Source organism: Acanthisitta chloris, unplaced genomic scaffold (genome assembly GCF_000695815.1).
Source record: "Acanthisitta chloris isolate BGI_N310 unplaced genomic scaffold, ASM69581v1 scaffold1115, whole genome shotgun sequence".
Taxonomy (NCBI): Eukaryota; Metazoa; Chordata; class Aves; order Passeriformes; family Acanthisittidae; genus Acanthisitta; species Acanthisitta chloris.
The window spans coordinates 62,754-80,923 of NW_008671846.1; the positions used below are offsets into that span (position 1 = coordinate 62,754).

Consider the following 18,170-nt stretch of genomic DNA (forward strand, 5'->3'; position numbering starts at 1 on the left):
AAAAATGATAAAAAAAAAGGAAAATACTAGGATGTTTCGGGAGCTATTATAGTTTTGTCCTAAGCCCAGCTAACTTGCTATTCTTCTAAACACAAGATGCTCTGATTTTATATTTCAGCTCATGATGTCAAAAGATTAGATTTCATAAAAGAATAAATACTAAAAAGAGAAGCTTTATTATTTGGCCTATTCCATGGTACTTCATTCAGCAGTGTGGATGAGGTGGTTTAACCCTGGCTGGATGCCAGGTTTCCACCAAAGCTGCTCTACAACTCTGTAAGGAATTAAAGAGCACAGTTGTCTATCTCAAACACTGCTAAGGAAAATCAACCACCACAGTGAGAACTTGAGATAAACAAGGAATTTATGACTGGATGGTGCCAATTCCAAACCTGGAGGAGGTGAGATCTGTTTAGCACATCCTGACACAAAATTCCCTTTGTAATACATACACACATCATGTAACAAGGTTATGGGATGGATGGCATCTGCAGCCACCAATATACCCCCTGAAATCTTGGGGGGGAAGCATGCAGATGAAGGTATGCCCATCCTTCCTTCACATGTAAATTAGGAATACACCTCCACAGATATCTAGAATTTGGACTGTATAAAGGTGGTACCTCTAGATGAATGATTCAGGAGTCCCACCACCAGAAGAACACCCCAGGACTCCTGGCATCAAGAAGACCAGGATGAAGAGGAACCAATGGGATGGTCCTGGATCCACGGATGGTGACTATCTCTCTCTCTCCCCCTCCCCCTGCTCTTTTCTGTTTCTATCTCTCTACCTCACATTTATAATTATAGTCAAATAAACCCCATACTATCATTATATAATTATATTGTTGACATATTATTGGTTTTGGCATATGGTCTCTGTCCTTAATTTGGGCAGAGATGTCTCTCACTAATTGGATCGTAACAAACTCCCCACCACAACCAAATAGGGGAGAGAAAAATATAGCAAAAGGTTCATGAGTCATGAACATGAACCTCCTCCTTCTCTGCTGGCCTTGGTGTCTGCATTGTTGTTCCTTTCGAATATTCTCATTCCTCTCTGAACACAACTACATCTGCTCAATAACCTTTATTTTCCTTCTTAAATATGTTATCACAGAGGCACTACTGCCATCTTTGATTTGCTCGGCCTTGGCCAGTGGCAGGTCTCTCTTGGAGCCAGCTGGCATTGGCTCTGTCAGACATGGGGGAAGCTTCTAGCAGCTTCTGACAGTACCTAAGCTCGTAGTCCTCTCTGCTACCAAATCCTGTCCACACAAACACAATACGAGGAGACAGAAGGCATAGATAATTAGAAACTTGAAAAGACTTTATTTTCAGCTGCCAGAGATTCCCAAGAAAAATTAAGGAGACTATCTGAAGAATTTAGCTGACACATTTTTAATGGAAATTGTGCAGATAAAGTTTCTCACAAGGTTATTTGTAGATAAAAGACTGGTATGATCTCTTTCAATATCATAAGAGAACATAAAAGGTGAAACTTATATATGACCTGCTTTTCTCTTATAACTAGGTTTCCTAAGGTACAGAGTCTTGTCACACTCCACTGCCTAAAGAGTGTTGTGCTCAGATGTCTGGTCTCTGCAAAATTTAGTCGACGAGGGTACTGTTCTGATCCTGGTCCTTAGAGGTGTTTAGCTGCCACACCGTCGTTGGTCATGTGCCTAAATACCTTTGAAGTTCTGAACCTGGCCTCATTCACAAAATTCTCTGTGACCCTCATTCTCTGGGTCAATTCACTGCTGCTCTAGTACAAAATAATTGCCACTATATCGCACAAATTCTGAGCTACTGCAAGACAAATAAAACAGCTATTGTAGTTAAAAATGTCTTGTTTGTGGTTGTTTATTGGGGGTTTTTTTCTCTAACGTTGAAAACAAACAGTGGAACACATGCTTTGTGAGATCCCATTTACTTTAGAAAAGAATTTTGCTATCAGAATATTGGCATCCTTTTCAAGTCACTCATTAAGGATATGAGCAGTCCAGACTTATTGGCCTGAATCTTGATGAATTATTTCACACAGCTCATTTTAGCACAGCATGGTCACCTTTAAAATTAATAATGTATTAATTTTTTCTGTATGAATTGGTTTATACAATTTCCATCCACCATCAAATTACAGACATAAAGTGATAGAGCAAAACTTCAGTTTTCTACTGAAGTTCATGAGAGCTTCCCCACGCTGCCTCCAATTTGGTTTTCTAACAGAGCAGTGATTTTGGTTTTCTAACCTGATGATTCCTTATGCACATGGCAGATTAACTTTAGAGATATCATTCAGTGAGGTAGGCTGCTGAAGGCCGTTTGCTTTTCCCACACATTCCTTTGCCAATACAACTTGGTAGTGAGGGAGTCTTTCATTTCTCATTTCCAAAGGGAGGGCAGATTTTTAAATTTGCAAAGACATTGAGTTTTCTTATGATTGAATGGCAAGCAGGATGAATTAATCTTCCCTCCTCAGATGGACCTTCCATGTCAATAAAGTTTATATTTATTAATCTCATATTAGTTAAACCATAAAGCTTTAAAGATACATGTTTTACTTTTGGAGTGGATTTTAACAAGCTTCAGCTGTTGAAGTAAGTTAACTGAGGAGAATATATATTCTCAAAACCTTTCTGTTTACTTGCAAATATGGATTCTTTCATATTAAAACATCAATCAAGCATTTTTACCTACTTGTGTACTCAGTGGAAGAATATGAAGCTTTCTTTTACCTCAGAACAAAGTATACTAGCCCTTCAATATATTTATAGGCCACTGTTCCATTGTGGATTGGAGAAAACACTTACTTCAAAGACAGAATAACTAATCTCTCTTTCTTAAAAACTCTATGGAACATAAAATGTATAAAATTCAAGTACTGGAAGTCTTTCTGTGTGCTTTTTTTTTTTTTTGCCTACAACATTCCATCCCACTGGTATGACTATCATATTACATTTGTATGCCTTCCTAAAAATCTGGGAAAGTAACTTGATATTCTGATTCCAAGACCAATAATGCCTGTTTTTTGGCAGCATTGTTGTTATTAGTAGTAAGACTAAGAGCAGTATTGTTGTTCTCTTTAATCAACATTGGGACCAGTGGTATGAAGAAGAGACATTTCACAAGGATAAAACTCTCCTCTAGGAAATATCAGCTAGAGAAAAAAATGAGCAGTGGATATATGCAGGAAAGGATGAAGAATGAGACAACAAGACATTGACATTCAGTGTGGAGAAAAGACTGGTAAAATTAAAGAAAACTGTAAAGTTATAGACACAATTATAACTGTATGGACATCACAGGGGGAAATGTGGTTGCTACTCCGTGGATGGAAAGCAGTCAAGAAGCCTGACTTCCCTTACAGAATACATGCTAAGGGCAGATGTAATGGAGGGTGGAGCAAAGTGGAGACACAGTGGCCAGGAACTAATGAAATCCTTGCAGAAGAGGAAACTTGATAGTGCTTCTTAGCTGATAAACCACATAGCAGCTGTCAGACAAGGGAGATAAAAGAAGATGTCTTGCTGTAGAACCAGAAACCATGGCAAAATCATTCCCCTCAGATGTGATACCAATGCACACCTGCATCCCAAATCTACCCACCTATAAGGTACAACCATCTCTGTAAGGGACCTTTAAGAAATGTTTGTTGTGACATTGCCTGGTTTTGACAGTTTGCTTTGTGGGAAGGGCCTAGTTGTTTTTTGAGTTTGAGGAGGATTAAACGATAGGAAATTCCACCATTTATCTCTAGCTGTAGCTGGAATGTAACTTTCCCAGGGTAGAAGAGATGCTTGTTAAAGACCTGCAGTTGCTAAAGACCCGTGGTTATTAAAGTCTGCCTAAATACCTGTGCTTGCTAAAGACCTGCTAAGGACCTGTGGATGCAAGGACTTTGTAAACACCATAGTATCAGCTGGTAGCTACAGTCACCAAACTCTGCCCACCAAACTCCACCACAAACAACAGCTCCAGAGGGCAGACCCAGTCCAAGGCAGCCCCTCAAGAGCCCATTTGCATGCAGAACAGGACAGGATAACATGCGACTGCCACACGATGCCAGTGCCTGCATGGGGACTGTGCTAGTGCCATGGTTTCCCAGCCTGGATGGGACTGCCACACACCCACCAAAACACACCCTGCTCTGGGACAGGGTATAAACAGCTATTTCAGCGAGCTCCTTCAGAGCTCTTTTTGCCACCACCAAAGAGGACACAGATCAATGGGACTGGTGGATCTATGGTGGTGACTATCCCTGCTTCTGCACCTTAGATCTTGCTTACTTCTCTCTTTTTCATATTTCTGGCTCTCCTATCACTTCTTTCCCTCTCATAGGACTTACAATAATAAAATTCACACATGTTGGTGGTATTTGACCTCATTTTTTTCTTAATTCATGTTGAGGGAAGCAATTGAACCCTCCCATGTCTTATTGAACTGGAACAACCCCTCACTAAGCGTGATGTATGACTAGAGTCACTCAAGCTTCATCTAAATGTAAGAAATTATATAAAAGTAAATTAATAATAGAAGTTAGGCAAAACTCCATTGTAACTTCTGGAATCAGCCAATGAGCTGAACCCATCTTCTCCCAAAGGTAAGAAATGTAGTCCATGCGTGCTCAATTATTATCTCTAGCTTTGGTTAGGGATTAAAGCTTATCTGTATATTGCATTGAATACGTTTTTGCAGTCAGATACTATCATCGACACTCTTCAAACCCTAACCTGCCTCAATTTTCTATTATACTAATAAAAATGTTATTCCGTATATTGTTAGTGTGAGTCTTTCAAGGGCACTAGCAGTTGCTGGCAGCATGTAACATACTTGACTGTGGGGACCCAGGAGGGGATCTCTCTTATGCTGTTGGCATATGTCCCTGAATAAGTTACTCACACTGCCCTCCAACCTAGCAGACTGCTCAGTGCAGAGTCCCCACAACAGGAGACAGACAGACTGGCCAGGTACAAGGACCTCAGTGTTGAGGTGCTGACAGACTAATCAAGCACAAAGAGTTTGAGGAAATCTCCCCTTTCATGTGGCATTCAGCATAGTCTCTACATACCAGCAGTCTTATCTATATTTTAGGTAAAACAGGACGACTACTCTGCCACAACTTCAGTATTCTCTTTACCTCTTCATGAATGCAAAATTCACCAGCAGACAATAGAAATCTTTTCAGTTTCTGAAGTTGTATTTTTTTTTGCAGTACAGAAAGGTCAAACTAAAATAAGACAACATTTAAAAGAGATGTAATAATTGGCTAATATAGACTGGGTAGAATGAATGCCATTAAGAGATGCTTCCTGTGCTTATATCTTGCTTTCAGTTGTGATTAATTGGATTTTCATACACATTCACTGTAGGTGTTAAATTCTACAATCTTCCCCTTCTTGTCTTCTCCACATATATCCACCTGTTCCCAGAAGGGCAAGAAGTCTGATTTGTTGGTTGCCTCTGTTTATTTCCAAGGAACTGGGGCTTTTGAATGTTGAAATAACCCCCATATTTCACAGTAGCTATTTGAATTAAGATCCCTTCATGAAAGTGCTTTGTGCATGAGCCAATTTGGTCTACATTAGACTCAAGTCCAAATAAAGTATATTGACCCATACTAAGCCACAGTACAAAAAATGTTATACTTAATCTATTTTTCATGATCAGCTGTTACTAAGTATACATTTTTCATATTATTTTATTTAGCTATCACATATTCAATTACATTGAAAGAAAAATCACAGTTCTACCTCAAAGCTAGTATGCTAAAAAAGAGTAGGAAACTATTAAGCTCTTTTCCTAATTCCCAAGCTTTGACTCTGACAATATCTTATTCTCCATTTACCTTCTACATGTGACTACTACAAGACACTGAATGTGTACCCAAAACAGTAAAATGATAAATTAGCAAAAGCTCTAGTGTCATATATTACATTTCAGGGGACAGAGGATGGAAAGGGAGAGAAGAAGAGAAAGGGGCAGACAAAACTGCTCATCTTTCCACTACCCTCTTTTAAAGCAACTATTTTTTACACTACCTGAATCTTCACAATGTCCTTAGAGGTAACTATGCCACACATTCATTGTTGCAGTTGTGTTCTATATGTCACAAACTCTACTAGAAACTGAAGGGGGAAAAATATGAACAAATATCCAGCCAGAAATAATAATTCCATCAAAAGGTTGTATGTTCTGTGAGAGCTCTATTCATGTGTTCATCACACATAAACCAGGAAAACTGTTTTGAGAAACAGAAAATTTCTTACACTTGTCACTTAGGTATTCAATCTCTCCTCTTCATGCCTCTTTCTTTCTATTTGAATAAGACCAGGCCCAATACCATAGACTGTTGGAAGATATTGTTCCACAGGATGGAAACATTTTTAGCTCCGAGGAAATTTCTAGTAGCATCTGGTAAAATGTTATTTTTCACATAATTAGGTCATGTTTGAAATAATAAAAACACCAGAAAAAAAAAGCTTGGTACTCTTACTTTCTCTGTCCTTTCTATGTTAACAAAATCTGAATCAAGAAAACGTATTTCAAAACAAGAAGATTATGGTTAATTTGGATTGTACCTACAGTCATGGCACTCAGTAAAGCTACAGATGGTCACAGAGTCTGAGGAAAGGTATAATAATTTAATTTTCATAGCTTGGTAATTTTGTATGTTCTTAATTTCAAGGAGACACAGTTGTTTGGTTTGGGTGTTTTTGGTTGGTGGTTTGGGGTCTTTTTCTCCAGGTAGTATTTCACCATTGGTTCTTCATAAAATGTAAACCCTTTGTAACATTGTTTGTATTTAGTATGTGCACAGAAATGATCTTTGTGAACAAGGGTACTGTTTGTTACATCAAGGTTATATGTCCTATGCTGATACTCTGTGAGTAGCTTATGCCTTTAAAAATATCCCATTAAGCTACTTGCATTACCATTAAAAGAAGCAGACTGCGACTTCCAAACGAGGAAAGTCAGTAGAAGAGACTGTAAAAAGAAAGGGTATCCAGCTCAAAGCAGCAATTTCTCACCTTGATGCTGTAAGTGGTCATTCATCTGTCACCTCAAAAATGCATAAATCTTGACACCTCCCAAAATCCATAGGGAGATCTGCCCAGTACTTCAACATGACCGGGATTTCACCTAGCATTTTGTAGGTGCAGCAGTAAACACTTCTTTCTGTACAGGATTTTAACAGTGTGATGATAATAATAAAGGATGCTTTGACCATTAAGAAAATAGAAGGACACTAACATTCAGGCTGAACATTCTTGTCAGACTCAAATGGCCCAATGTGACTTGAGTATCTGGCTTGATATCACACTTAATTTATGAGTAGTTAGTCTCAAAGAGAGGAAAAGCTACCACTGTATTAGGAATAATAAGGAAGAGCAATAATTAAAACTCTGCATTAAATGTCAGTGCATATAGGAGCATTTTGTATTTGTACTGTTTTACTTCTGCAATTTTTCCTTAATTTTCTGTGCATCAAGACCATGATATAGATAATAATGATGAAATGTAGCAACAGGTTACACACCTTGACAATTCTAAAATTTGCTTTCATTAAATGTATGAAAATTAGTACTGCCAAAAAGGACAATATATTGTACAGTTGTAAGATTAGAACCATGTTATGATTTGAATGGTGTAATGGCAGCTTAACTATAGTGTTTGTGAGGTTGTGTTTAGAGAAAATGACAGATTAGTTTCAGTGCAGTAAAATAATCCTGTGTTTATCTTTTTGTCCATAGCTTCTTGACATCAAAGAGATGGAGCAACTCAGGACTTTTTTTTTTGCTATCAAGAGTAGAGAAAAAGGTGAGTTTGAAGTCAAAATTGAAGAAAAGTCAGACTGCAAACAAGAATTTAATACCAGATTTGATATAGGTAATTGTGTTCACCTTTCAACTCTTTAATGATCTTAAAAGTCAATGTAATTTTACACTTTATAGTATATTTATTTCCTTTTCATAATGACAAACTACTATTTTTCTTTATGTCATACAAGAGTACTTGTACATAAAGATAAGATGCTATCAATATATATTTCATAACATGTTTTCATCCAAAATTTCTAAAAGAAAAAAAGGACAGGAAATACTGTTTATTGATTATTGCCAGCACCTGAAAGGTAAACAGGAAAAAATAATTGAGAAAATACCTGAACTTTAAAGGGAAATTGCATTGAATCCTCCCGCTCCCTTTCAAAACAGCAAATAAAAGAAGCTGTAAAAGGAAGTTGTTTTCTTTTTCTCCTTTAATTCTTAGGGAGAAGTTTAAATTGGTAGCATCAAATTACATGAGTCCTACAGTGATTTTATTAACCCAGACATCAGAATTAGTAGCCTTAGGATGGCCTGTGATATGTCTTAGTGAGGATATAACTTAGAGTAAGTACACTAAGTTTATTCTTCTAAATAAAAAATGTAAGTCAGAATGTCCACTGTTTGACTGCTGAATTCAGTAGAGTTTGCACTGGTCAAAGCAGAATAAGGAATCTTTACCTTAAATCTTCTTCAAATAGGTTAACTTTACACAGATCTTTCATTTATTTTTTTTCTGTAGCACTCAAAACTGGATTTTTTAAGCTGCTTGGAAATTTCAATTTAAAATAAGGCTATTCATTTACATATGATGGAAGGAAAGAGGTGCTGCCATTTCACTATAGATTGGGAGTGATTGCAATGTTTAACATACTTTTATTGACTTTGACATACTTTTTATCTCTTTATACCAGGGATTTGTGGCCTCTAGTTAGATACTGAAGCTCTTCTGAAAGTTAAATAAATAAATAAAACTTGAATTCTTTTTAAAGGGCCTTTCTAATTAATTTGCTCAAATAATTTCATGACCTTTTAGGACAAAGTATTTCTTACATTTTACACTATTTGCTGAGGAGAATATACTTCATGCCATCCAGCTGTGCAATATGAAAAAAAATCCAAATAACAATTTGAATCAGATTATTAACTGTGAAAACCTATAGTCTTGGTAATTTATGGAGAGTACTATATAGTACGTGTATTACACATACCATATGTAGTGCTGTAGTAACATCTGTCATCAAACATAAGGGATTTCCACCTTTCTTACCGCAACAACACCATTAGTAGGTGTGTATATATAATGTAACAATTATTTTAGAACTGTGCTACAGAAAACATATATATGCAAGAGATTTATGGCATCAGAATAAAGCATATTCTTTTTGCATAGAAAGCACACAAAAAACCCCTAACTTATATTCATAAGAGTGGAGTTTTTTGGGGTGATTTTACAGATATAGAAAGTGGAAAAGCAAGGGAATTGAGCTGTTTAAACCACATTTATTCCTCCTTTGAGTGTTACATGCCGAAATCAGCATTTTTGACATCTTAATCCAGACACATGGATTAAGCTTCCCACAAACAACAAGGAGATTAATAAAAAACTGTTCTCTCAGAACCTTGTTGATTTAATACCTGCTCAAATTCTGCAGCATTTCTCAATCTCATGAAACTGTATACACATGGTATATTTTATTTTTTCAATTTTTTTTATTGAAAATCTTACATGTATGACTAAAAGTCATGGACAATATCTTTCAGTTCCATTACAAAATCTGTCATATATATATATACCTATATATATATATTTAATACAACTAGAATTAAATCTACTGAATTAGGAAACAATGATTGTCTATTAAAATGAAACTCAAATTAAACATGTTGCAGATGATAAAAGTTATTTTTCTTCTCTGATGGAGCTGAAGGCCACTTTCACATAGTTAATTGATAATGCTGGGCTGCAAAAATTACAAAGCCTTAATGATAATTTCCCATCTCCCAGCTTCATTTCACTCATACATTAAAATTTCAGTAACAGAATCTTTCTTTCAGAAAGAAGTACTTTTTGAGTGAGCACCATCCTCTATGGAGTACCTTCTATTCACAGTCCTGCAAACAATTCTGTATACCTCTCAGTAATTGCAGGCAAGTCAAGTCATTTCAGGTGAGGTACAAGCAAAAAAGTTTGCAGGAGCAGATGCTAATTTAGGAACTCATCTACATTTAATCTAAAAGAAAAAAAACCCTGAAATAATACTTAAACCCACTATTTTACTTGAATATATGCCTTATTATCTAGTAATAAATCATGAAAGATGAAGTATAAATATTGTTAGAATCATAAAAAAGTTGTCTTATTCTAAGAAATCCTACTTCAAAACCATACAGCATTTTAACCAACAGCAGTTGTCCTTCTGTTTTGGCAATCCTGAACCAGTGTAGAAATCATGTGCAGTGAGTTAACACCTTTGGGGAAAAAATACTTATGTGCGGTAGGATCTGAAGATGACTTCTGAAGTTAATAATATTACATTGTTTAACATAAGAAAGAAATTGAAAAATCTTTTACCATGATTCTTCAGCAGCAAAAGAGAAGGGGAAAGAGAAAAGCAAGGTGTTTGCAGTCTTTGAAGCATATAGTATGTTTAACCTTGAAAATTAAATCTTGCATTAAAGACACTCCCAGCTACCACTGTAGTCTTCTTTCAAAAAATTCAATGTACAAATATTTTATTTAAATGTCTCAGACTTTGTAATGGCTCAGAAGAACAACTGCACACTCTTGGAGCTGTTCTCCTTTCTGAGGGATGAATGGCAGGCGGCATTGCTTTACTGTAATTTCTCCATTTCCATGCTTCATTTCCTACATTTATCTGAGACTGGAGAAAAATCAGCATGTTCTGACAAGTCTAATACCATGAGGCAGTAAAATGGACCTGAATTCAGTGGAGATTGGAGCTCCAAAATAAATATAACACTTTATGTCAAACAATAATAAAAAAGGATAAATTCTCCTGTACAAATCAGAAGAGAGAATAAAAAAATAGCAAATAGATAGCAACATCTTTTGTATACCTACATGGGCATCACAAAACTTTTCAACCGTAAGAATACACCTCCATATTTCTCATTGTATGTGGTTTATAAGCTACTTCATAAGTTGATGACAAACACTGGAATTTCTTAGTACAAAAAATAACTTCTCAAAAACTATCCAGAAAATTACATAGACTTCAAATTAAATAGTTCTGAGAACAAACAAGGAGAAACCGAAAAAAATATCTCCTGGGCTTTTGTTTGTTTTCATGTCAGTCCTTCTGCTTTTGGTCTAGCAAGCTGCATGCACTCTGTAAAGAAAATTTGCTAAAACAACCTTGCATGTATAAATACCATATATTGTAATGTTGTATTGAATTATATATTTGCAAATTTGTTCTTTCTTATACTTACCAGAGACTCTGTATTCTAGGTACAGCAATACTGAGAAGGCATCTACAGAGTATCACCAGCTTGTTGATATGACAGTGCATAACATACTCTTAAAACTGAGTTGCCTCTGCAGGTATCTGAGGGTTGCTATCTATTTGAACGTGGCTGAGCATTTAATTTTATCAAAAATGCCACCAAATGCTCATATTCTGTGTGGTCAGTGCAGTCCCTAGGACAAGTCTAATGAAGATATGTTCCACCAAGGCAAAAAAAACCTAAAAGGTTAAAAATGGAGAAATATTTACAACTTTCCTCAGTCTGTAAGGTTGAGTTTTCTGTATTAATATTCTTCAGTGCATTTTCAGAGAAAGATTCCAAGGCTATGAGTATAAGCAGTCTGGTCCGGTCCCATACATATCCGCAAGCCTTTTAAAACGAGGGCCCCAGTCACTGAGGTAATCGTAGTTCTGGTCAGAGTTTGAACTGATGGAATCTAAGGAACTGAGTGACTCTGCCACTGAACCATTCCCCTCAAATGCATATGTCTGCAGGGAGTCGTAGGGTGGTGCACAGGGGTCCACATCAGCTTCTTTTAGTCTCTCCCAGATAAATTCCCTAAAAATGACATTATCTGGAATACTTTTGAAAGTTGGTCTGCTCAAGAATTGAATCTCAGGTGTCACATCCCTCCTGGTCTTGGTGTCTCGCATGATGTTGAGGTTCCTCAAGGCAGCCATGTCAAAAGCCTCTGTGTCTTCTTCTCCACCACCCTCATCATCATACCTGACAATGTTCTCTCTGATATCTCTCTCTTCATCAAAAATGAGAGGCTCTTTTTTCCGTCGCCTCATGGTGACAATCAGCAATACGAGAACTGGAACACAGAAAGATTGGAGTTTTAGCAGTGATGAAGTTTTCTCATAATTTTCCTAGTGGTGGAAGTACTCATTAATTTATATGGCAAAGACCCAAGGAAATAGCAGGCAATGTATGCAGTTAGATATGAAACCTAGCAGGTTCTGCAACAGCTTTGAAACTACAAGCTTTTTAGGCATCTATTTCCCATATCATTCTGAATTAGTATCTTCATCTCTAATACTAGAGACTATCCTGTCTGCCAAACATAAATTTTAGGACTGATTCATTCTGACAATGACAATCTCACAGCCATGAATAAAAGGAGGAAAAAAAAAAAAAAAAAAAGGATAGGCCTTTTCCTGAACTCTTAATTGCCCAAGTGATAAAAGCACATTCATAAAGTAATGGAATAGAATTTAACAACCATGGTTTGGGAAGTGACTGAAATAAAGTATATTGGCAATCTCTGCTGAAAAAAATATAGTTAAAAATCATAAATTGGAGAATGCTGAATTGTTAAGCAACGTGTAAAATAAGACTGTTTTAGTTCGTGGATTAAAAGCACCTCTACAAGCTCTCACTTTCATGAAAAGTGCAAAGTACTGCACTTGAGGTTTATGAATTACATCTAATGAGAACTGCTAGGGCTGGAGTTTATTGGATGAATCGGTGCTAGAAATGTAATTGGTTATTTAATTTTAATCCTTAAAGTTTCTTTCAGCTTGAAAGCTAATACTAAACTACAGGGACAGCCAAAAGCACTGGGAGAAACTAACTCAAAGCTTCTCTTGTTCAAACACAGTTTTGGTAGAGAAACATCATTGCTGACACACAAAATATGGAAGCAATAATATGAATATTGCATCCATCTGTGGGACATGATAGAGTGTGAATCATCCTCCTAGAAAATGATTAATACTATATTGTAGCATCTGGATAACATTTGCTGAGTTAATGATACTCCTAGAAAACAGCAGGCATCACTATGACTGTAAAAATAACAGTACATTGAAAAGAGTCATTCCCCATTCAATTAATCTCTTCTGATAAATGGTAGGAATATGAGATTGTATGCATTTACAAGATTTACAATCTTTACTTACAGTACTTTGATATGCCAATTAAATGCTGTAGAAACATCTGGAAAAGCAAAAACTAAAAGGTGACACTTGAGATTCCCTAGTAGTCACAAATGTAGCCTCTATAAATTGTATGATGTAGGACTCATTTCATGGAGGAATTCTTAAAATCAAAAATCTAGTTGTTGTGAGGAATGATTTAATACTAGGATTACATATATATAGAGATACTATTCTCTCATAGCATGCTTCTTGACAAAATGTCCAGCATATAACTGGATAAATACATCATGAGATCGGTGAGCAGCTGGCTCATGGGTTGGGAGCAAATGGTTATAGTAAATTACATCAGACTGGCAACTAGAGGGGATCCACATGGCTCCATCTTAGGCCCAGTGCTCTTCAACATCTTCGTAAATTACTTTGATGCAGAAATTAAAAGGCTACTAAGCAAGTTTTCAGATGATGTAAAACTGGGAGGAGCTGTTGAATCCCTTGAAGGCGAAGAGTCCTTACAGAGCAACCTTGATAAATTAGAGGGCTGGGCAATCACCAACTGTATGAAGTTTAACCAGGGCAAATGCTGTATTCATTCTGCACCTGCGACAGGGCAGTCTGGGGTATATGGACAGACTGGAGAATGACATGCTGGAAAGTAGTGCCGTGGAAAGGGACCTGGGGGTCCTGTTTGATGACAAGTTGAATATGATTCAGTAGTGTGCCCTGGCAGCCAGGAGAGCCAACTGTGTCCTGGGGTGCACCAGGCACAGTGTTGCCAGCTGGCTGAAGGAGATGATTGTCCTGTTCTGCTCTGTGCTGGTCTAGCTCCTAGAATATCGCATGCAGTTTTGGGCAGCACAATATAAGAAAGATATTAAGCTATCAGAAAACATCTAGAGTGAATGGCAATGAATATGGACCTTGAGAGGAAGCCATATGAGGACTGGATGAGGTCACTTGGTTTGTTCAGCCTACAGAAGAGAAGACTGAAGGGAGACCTCAGCACTGTATACAACTTCCTCAGGAGGGGAAGCGGAGGGGCAGGCACTGATCTCTTCTCTCTGGTGACCAGTGACAGGACCAGAGTGAATGGCATGAAGCTGTGTCAGGGGAGGTTTAGGTTAGATTAGAGAAAGGTTCTTCACTCAGAGGGTGACTGGGCACTGCAACAGGCTCCCCAGGGAAGTAGTCACAGCACCAAGTCTGTCAGAGTTCAAGAAGCATTTGGACAATGCTCTCAGGCACAGGGTGTGATTCTCAGGGATGTCCTGTGCAGGCCCAGGAGTTGGACTCGATAATCCTTGTGGGTCCCTTTCAACTCCGAATATTCTGTGATTCTGTGATTATTTGGCTAATATACAACAGTTATTTGTACATGTGAAAAAGCTGTATCATATCTCTACAGATATTATGGTACTGTTTGGAATTGGCTAAAGCAGGAAATAGCTTACTACATTATTTTCATTTTCCTTTGGAGCCACAGGTCTAAAAATAAAACTGGAAGAAGGTATTGGGTTTTTTCCCTAAACATTATGACAAATATATTAGGCAACAATGTTTTCCTTTTAGTAGCTACCAGGCTCATACCTAATGATCCATCTACCAACAAACATCTTGTGATTCTATATTACTGCATAATCAGCATCATTCTCACTTTTTTTGCCCTTAGCATCTACCTGATTCATGCTTTATGTATTGAATTCAGAAGCCACTAGTTTAGGGCATTTTGCTTTGAACAATATTTACATAAGCAGTTTAATAATATGAGATATTGACCTTTAAAGTGGCATTTGTAAAATTTCAAAACATTCTGATATTTGTATAATACAAATTAAGATGTAAATTATACATCAGAGGACATAAAATTGTCGTCAGAGACAACTGCACTCTACTCTTTAAACTATCTTTTACAATGAGGAAAAGCTTCAAGTGAAAGACAAATTAGCTTGTTGACAGTACAAATATACATTTTAGCCAAGATTTCTATTGATGCAAATTCTTCTTAATTATTATTTTAAACACTTACTGCCACAATTTTATTGCCATATAATTAAGCAGCTAATCATATACTTTATGCAAGTGTAAATGCATTTTCATTCCACTGTTCTGCTTAACATATTTCATGTTGAAAGTTAAAGACCTGCTAATAAGTGTAAAATATGAAACTTAGCAGGCAGGTCTGCCTAAAGGTACTGCAAAAATCAAGATACAATGCATGTTTTATATAGTATTCCTTCTACCTCTCATACTTGCTTGAAGCCAAGAAAAATATGGAGTCTTTCTAAAGGTTAAATATTTTAGCATTTAGATGACTTTACAAGATTATTAATTTCTAGCCTTTCCAACAGCTATGAACAATAAAGTTTAACCTCTAAATGAGCAAAGCTTTAGATGCATTGCAGGAGCTGCAGAGATGAATAAATCCTAAACAATTTTCTCTGATACCTAAATCAAATACAAATGGTTTCAAAGTTTATTCATTTCTCATTAAGTTATGGTGTAGGTTTTTTTCCTACATTTATGACAAAAGCAGATGAAGTCAGTAATTAGTGAGTAGATGAACTTCTGGAAACCTAATTTTGTGATTTTTAGAGAAGAAATTATACATCAGAAAAATTTTAGGCACATTGAGGGCACTAGTTTGGCTTCATACTGGTACACCAAACACATGCTAAACAGATGAAATGACAATACTGATTTTGCATGTGATATAACAAATAAGTAAAGCAATCAATATTAAAAGCATCTAATTATAAAGACTTAATAACCAGAATAAACAAAGATAGATCTAAACTAACCTTTTAATTCTTCTGATTTACTTGAATTGTTAGAAATATTGATTTTGTTTAACAAGTACAATAGCCAAGAAAAAATGTCATTTGTCTTTATATTAGCTGTGGTAATGCGTAGTTTTGTTCTTGTATCAGTATAGACTTAATGCTAAGGTGGTTTCAGTTCAGCTAAATCAGTCTTTAAACAAACATCTTTGAATAGGGAAGCTGATGTTTGCTTTGCCATTTTACAGTGTGCCATATGGAATTATTATTAATTTTCCATTTTGATGTGATCTCATAAAAAGTCAGGTTTAGGTCACCTGACATATTTATTTCTTTTAGTATTCATCTTTCCTTTTGTATTCAAGACAATGGCAACACAGAATCAGAGAATCATAGGATATTCTGGGTTGGAAGGGACTCATTAGGATCATCAAAGTCCAAGTCCTGGCCCTGTACAGGACAGCCCCAAGAATCACACCCTGTGCCTGAGCGCATTGCCCAAATGCTTCTTGAACTCTAGCAGGCTTGGTGCTGTGACCACTTCCCTGGGGAGCCTGTTGCAGCATCTAACCACCTTCTGAGTGAAGAAGCTTTTTCTATCCTAAATCAACCCTGACACAGTTTCATGCCATTCGCTCTGGACCTGTAACTGGTTACTAGAGAGAAAAGATCAGTGCCTGCCCCTCTGCTTTCCCTCGTGAGGAACATAATTGTAAGGAAGCCATAAAAGTTGTGTGACAACCCAAGGGAGAAGATTACATCAGAGCTATACAGTACAGAACAGACCTCAATCACAGCCACTATCATGCTGTGTATTCATTATACCCCATACACCTGGCATTTATAACAATAAGCCACATCTGCTGTGAGCAGATCTGCACACTGGTTTATGCCTTAGGTGTGTCATGATTCATAAAGCCGAAGATTGGAGATCCTCAGCCATCTAAGCAGCACACTAATAACCTATTTACTTATACCTTCCAGTTGCCAGTACAGTCAGATGAGATTTGGGGATTACAGAGGTCAAGACTCAGAAAACCTGAGTTTAATTCCCAGTTAACAAGCTTCATCTATAACTGTTGTTTAATCAGTTTGGACTGATATTTGCAAAGTGACTGTGACCTTTAAATGCCCACACTGAGTGACCCTAATTGTCTCCACAACTTTCAGAGAGCAGCTTCTGCATTGCATACTCAACCACTTTCTGAATGAGTTGCTTAGGGTACCCCCAGAAATACATTTAACTCCAATTATACATTTGTCACTTTTAAAACTTCAAGACCAAAACCCACACATACTACATAGTCACATTCTGCACACATTTAACCTACTTAGAGAATAAGATCCTTATGACTAGAACAGTTTCTTGTTTAAAGTCACATAGTTGTGTGCTGATTTAATTTGGTTCTTGGAGGTATGGTGATAATAAAAACAACAAATTTGTTGTCTTTCAACTGAAAAAAAAAGTTAGTTAAAGCTGTATTTTGAAGTTCAATCAATATTTTATCAACATATAAACTCTAGTACCACACTGATAAGAGGATTCCTTCAGTGTTTCTAAGAACATAGGAGGCACTAATAGATTTTATTCAGAAGTATGAAAGACAAAAATAATGAAAAAGTATTATATCAATCTAGCTTTCCATTGCTTCAATACGAAGAAAATATCTAACCTCTCTAACATGATTAGGTTATCTACAGATGAATATTCTTCTTTTCATGTGATTTTATGTAAGCATTTTAAGCTAAATACTTGTTACAAAAGCAATTATTGTGCCTGGAAGATGCTAACTGAAAAACAAATTACCTTGAATTAAATTGCCATATAATTTTCACAGGAGTTTAAAAAATTCTATTTAGTTCTCTAAAAATTATGTGCAGTCGAAAATTAATCAAACTGCTTTTTCATATGTTTTTATAGAATAAATTGCAAGCATTTGCACCTTTTTATTTTATTTTTTTTGTAGCTTATTTTTTTCTGCAAAACCTAGCCTTAGTGAGTAATTGCAAAGCTGTTTTGAGTAATTAGCAACACACTGGAACTTTCTTGTGGAATAAAGTCAATATGAGGATAGAAAAAGATTTCAGTAAAATGTTTTTAACTTTGAAAAATTATTTTAGTTTGAAAAAATAGGCTATACCATGCTATATGCAATTATAATAAAATAGTATGATTTAGTACCATTCTTCCT

General features: G+C 36.4%; 1 protein-coding gene across 1 annotated transcript in view; it reads right to left on the reverse strand.

The window, feature by feature from the left end:
- Window positions 1–11,580: 11,580 nt before the first annotated feature.
- CDH7 (cadherin 7, type 2) overlaps window positions 11,581–18,170 on the reverse strand; it is a 72,016-nt gene continuing 65,426 nt past the window's right edge. The window contains exon 11 of the mRNA XM_009074237.1: window positions 11,581–12,138. Coding sequence (XP_009072485.1) covers window positions 11,645–12,138 — 494 coding nt within the window. The 3' untranslated portion in view covers window positions 11,581–11,644. The remainder of the gene's footprint in view (window positions 12,139–18,170) is intronic.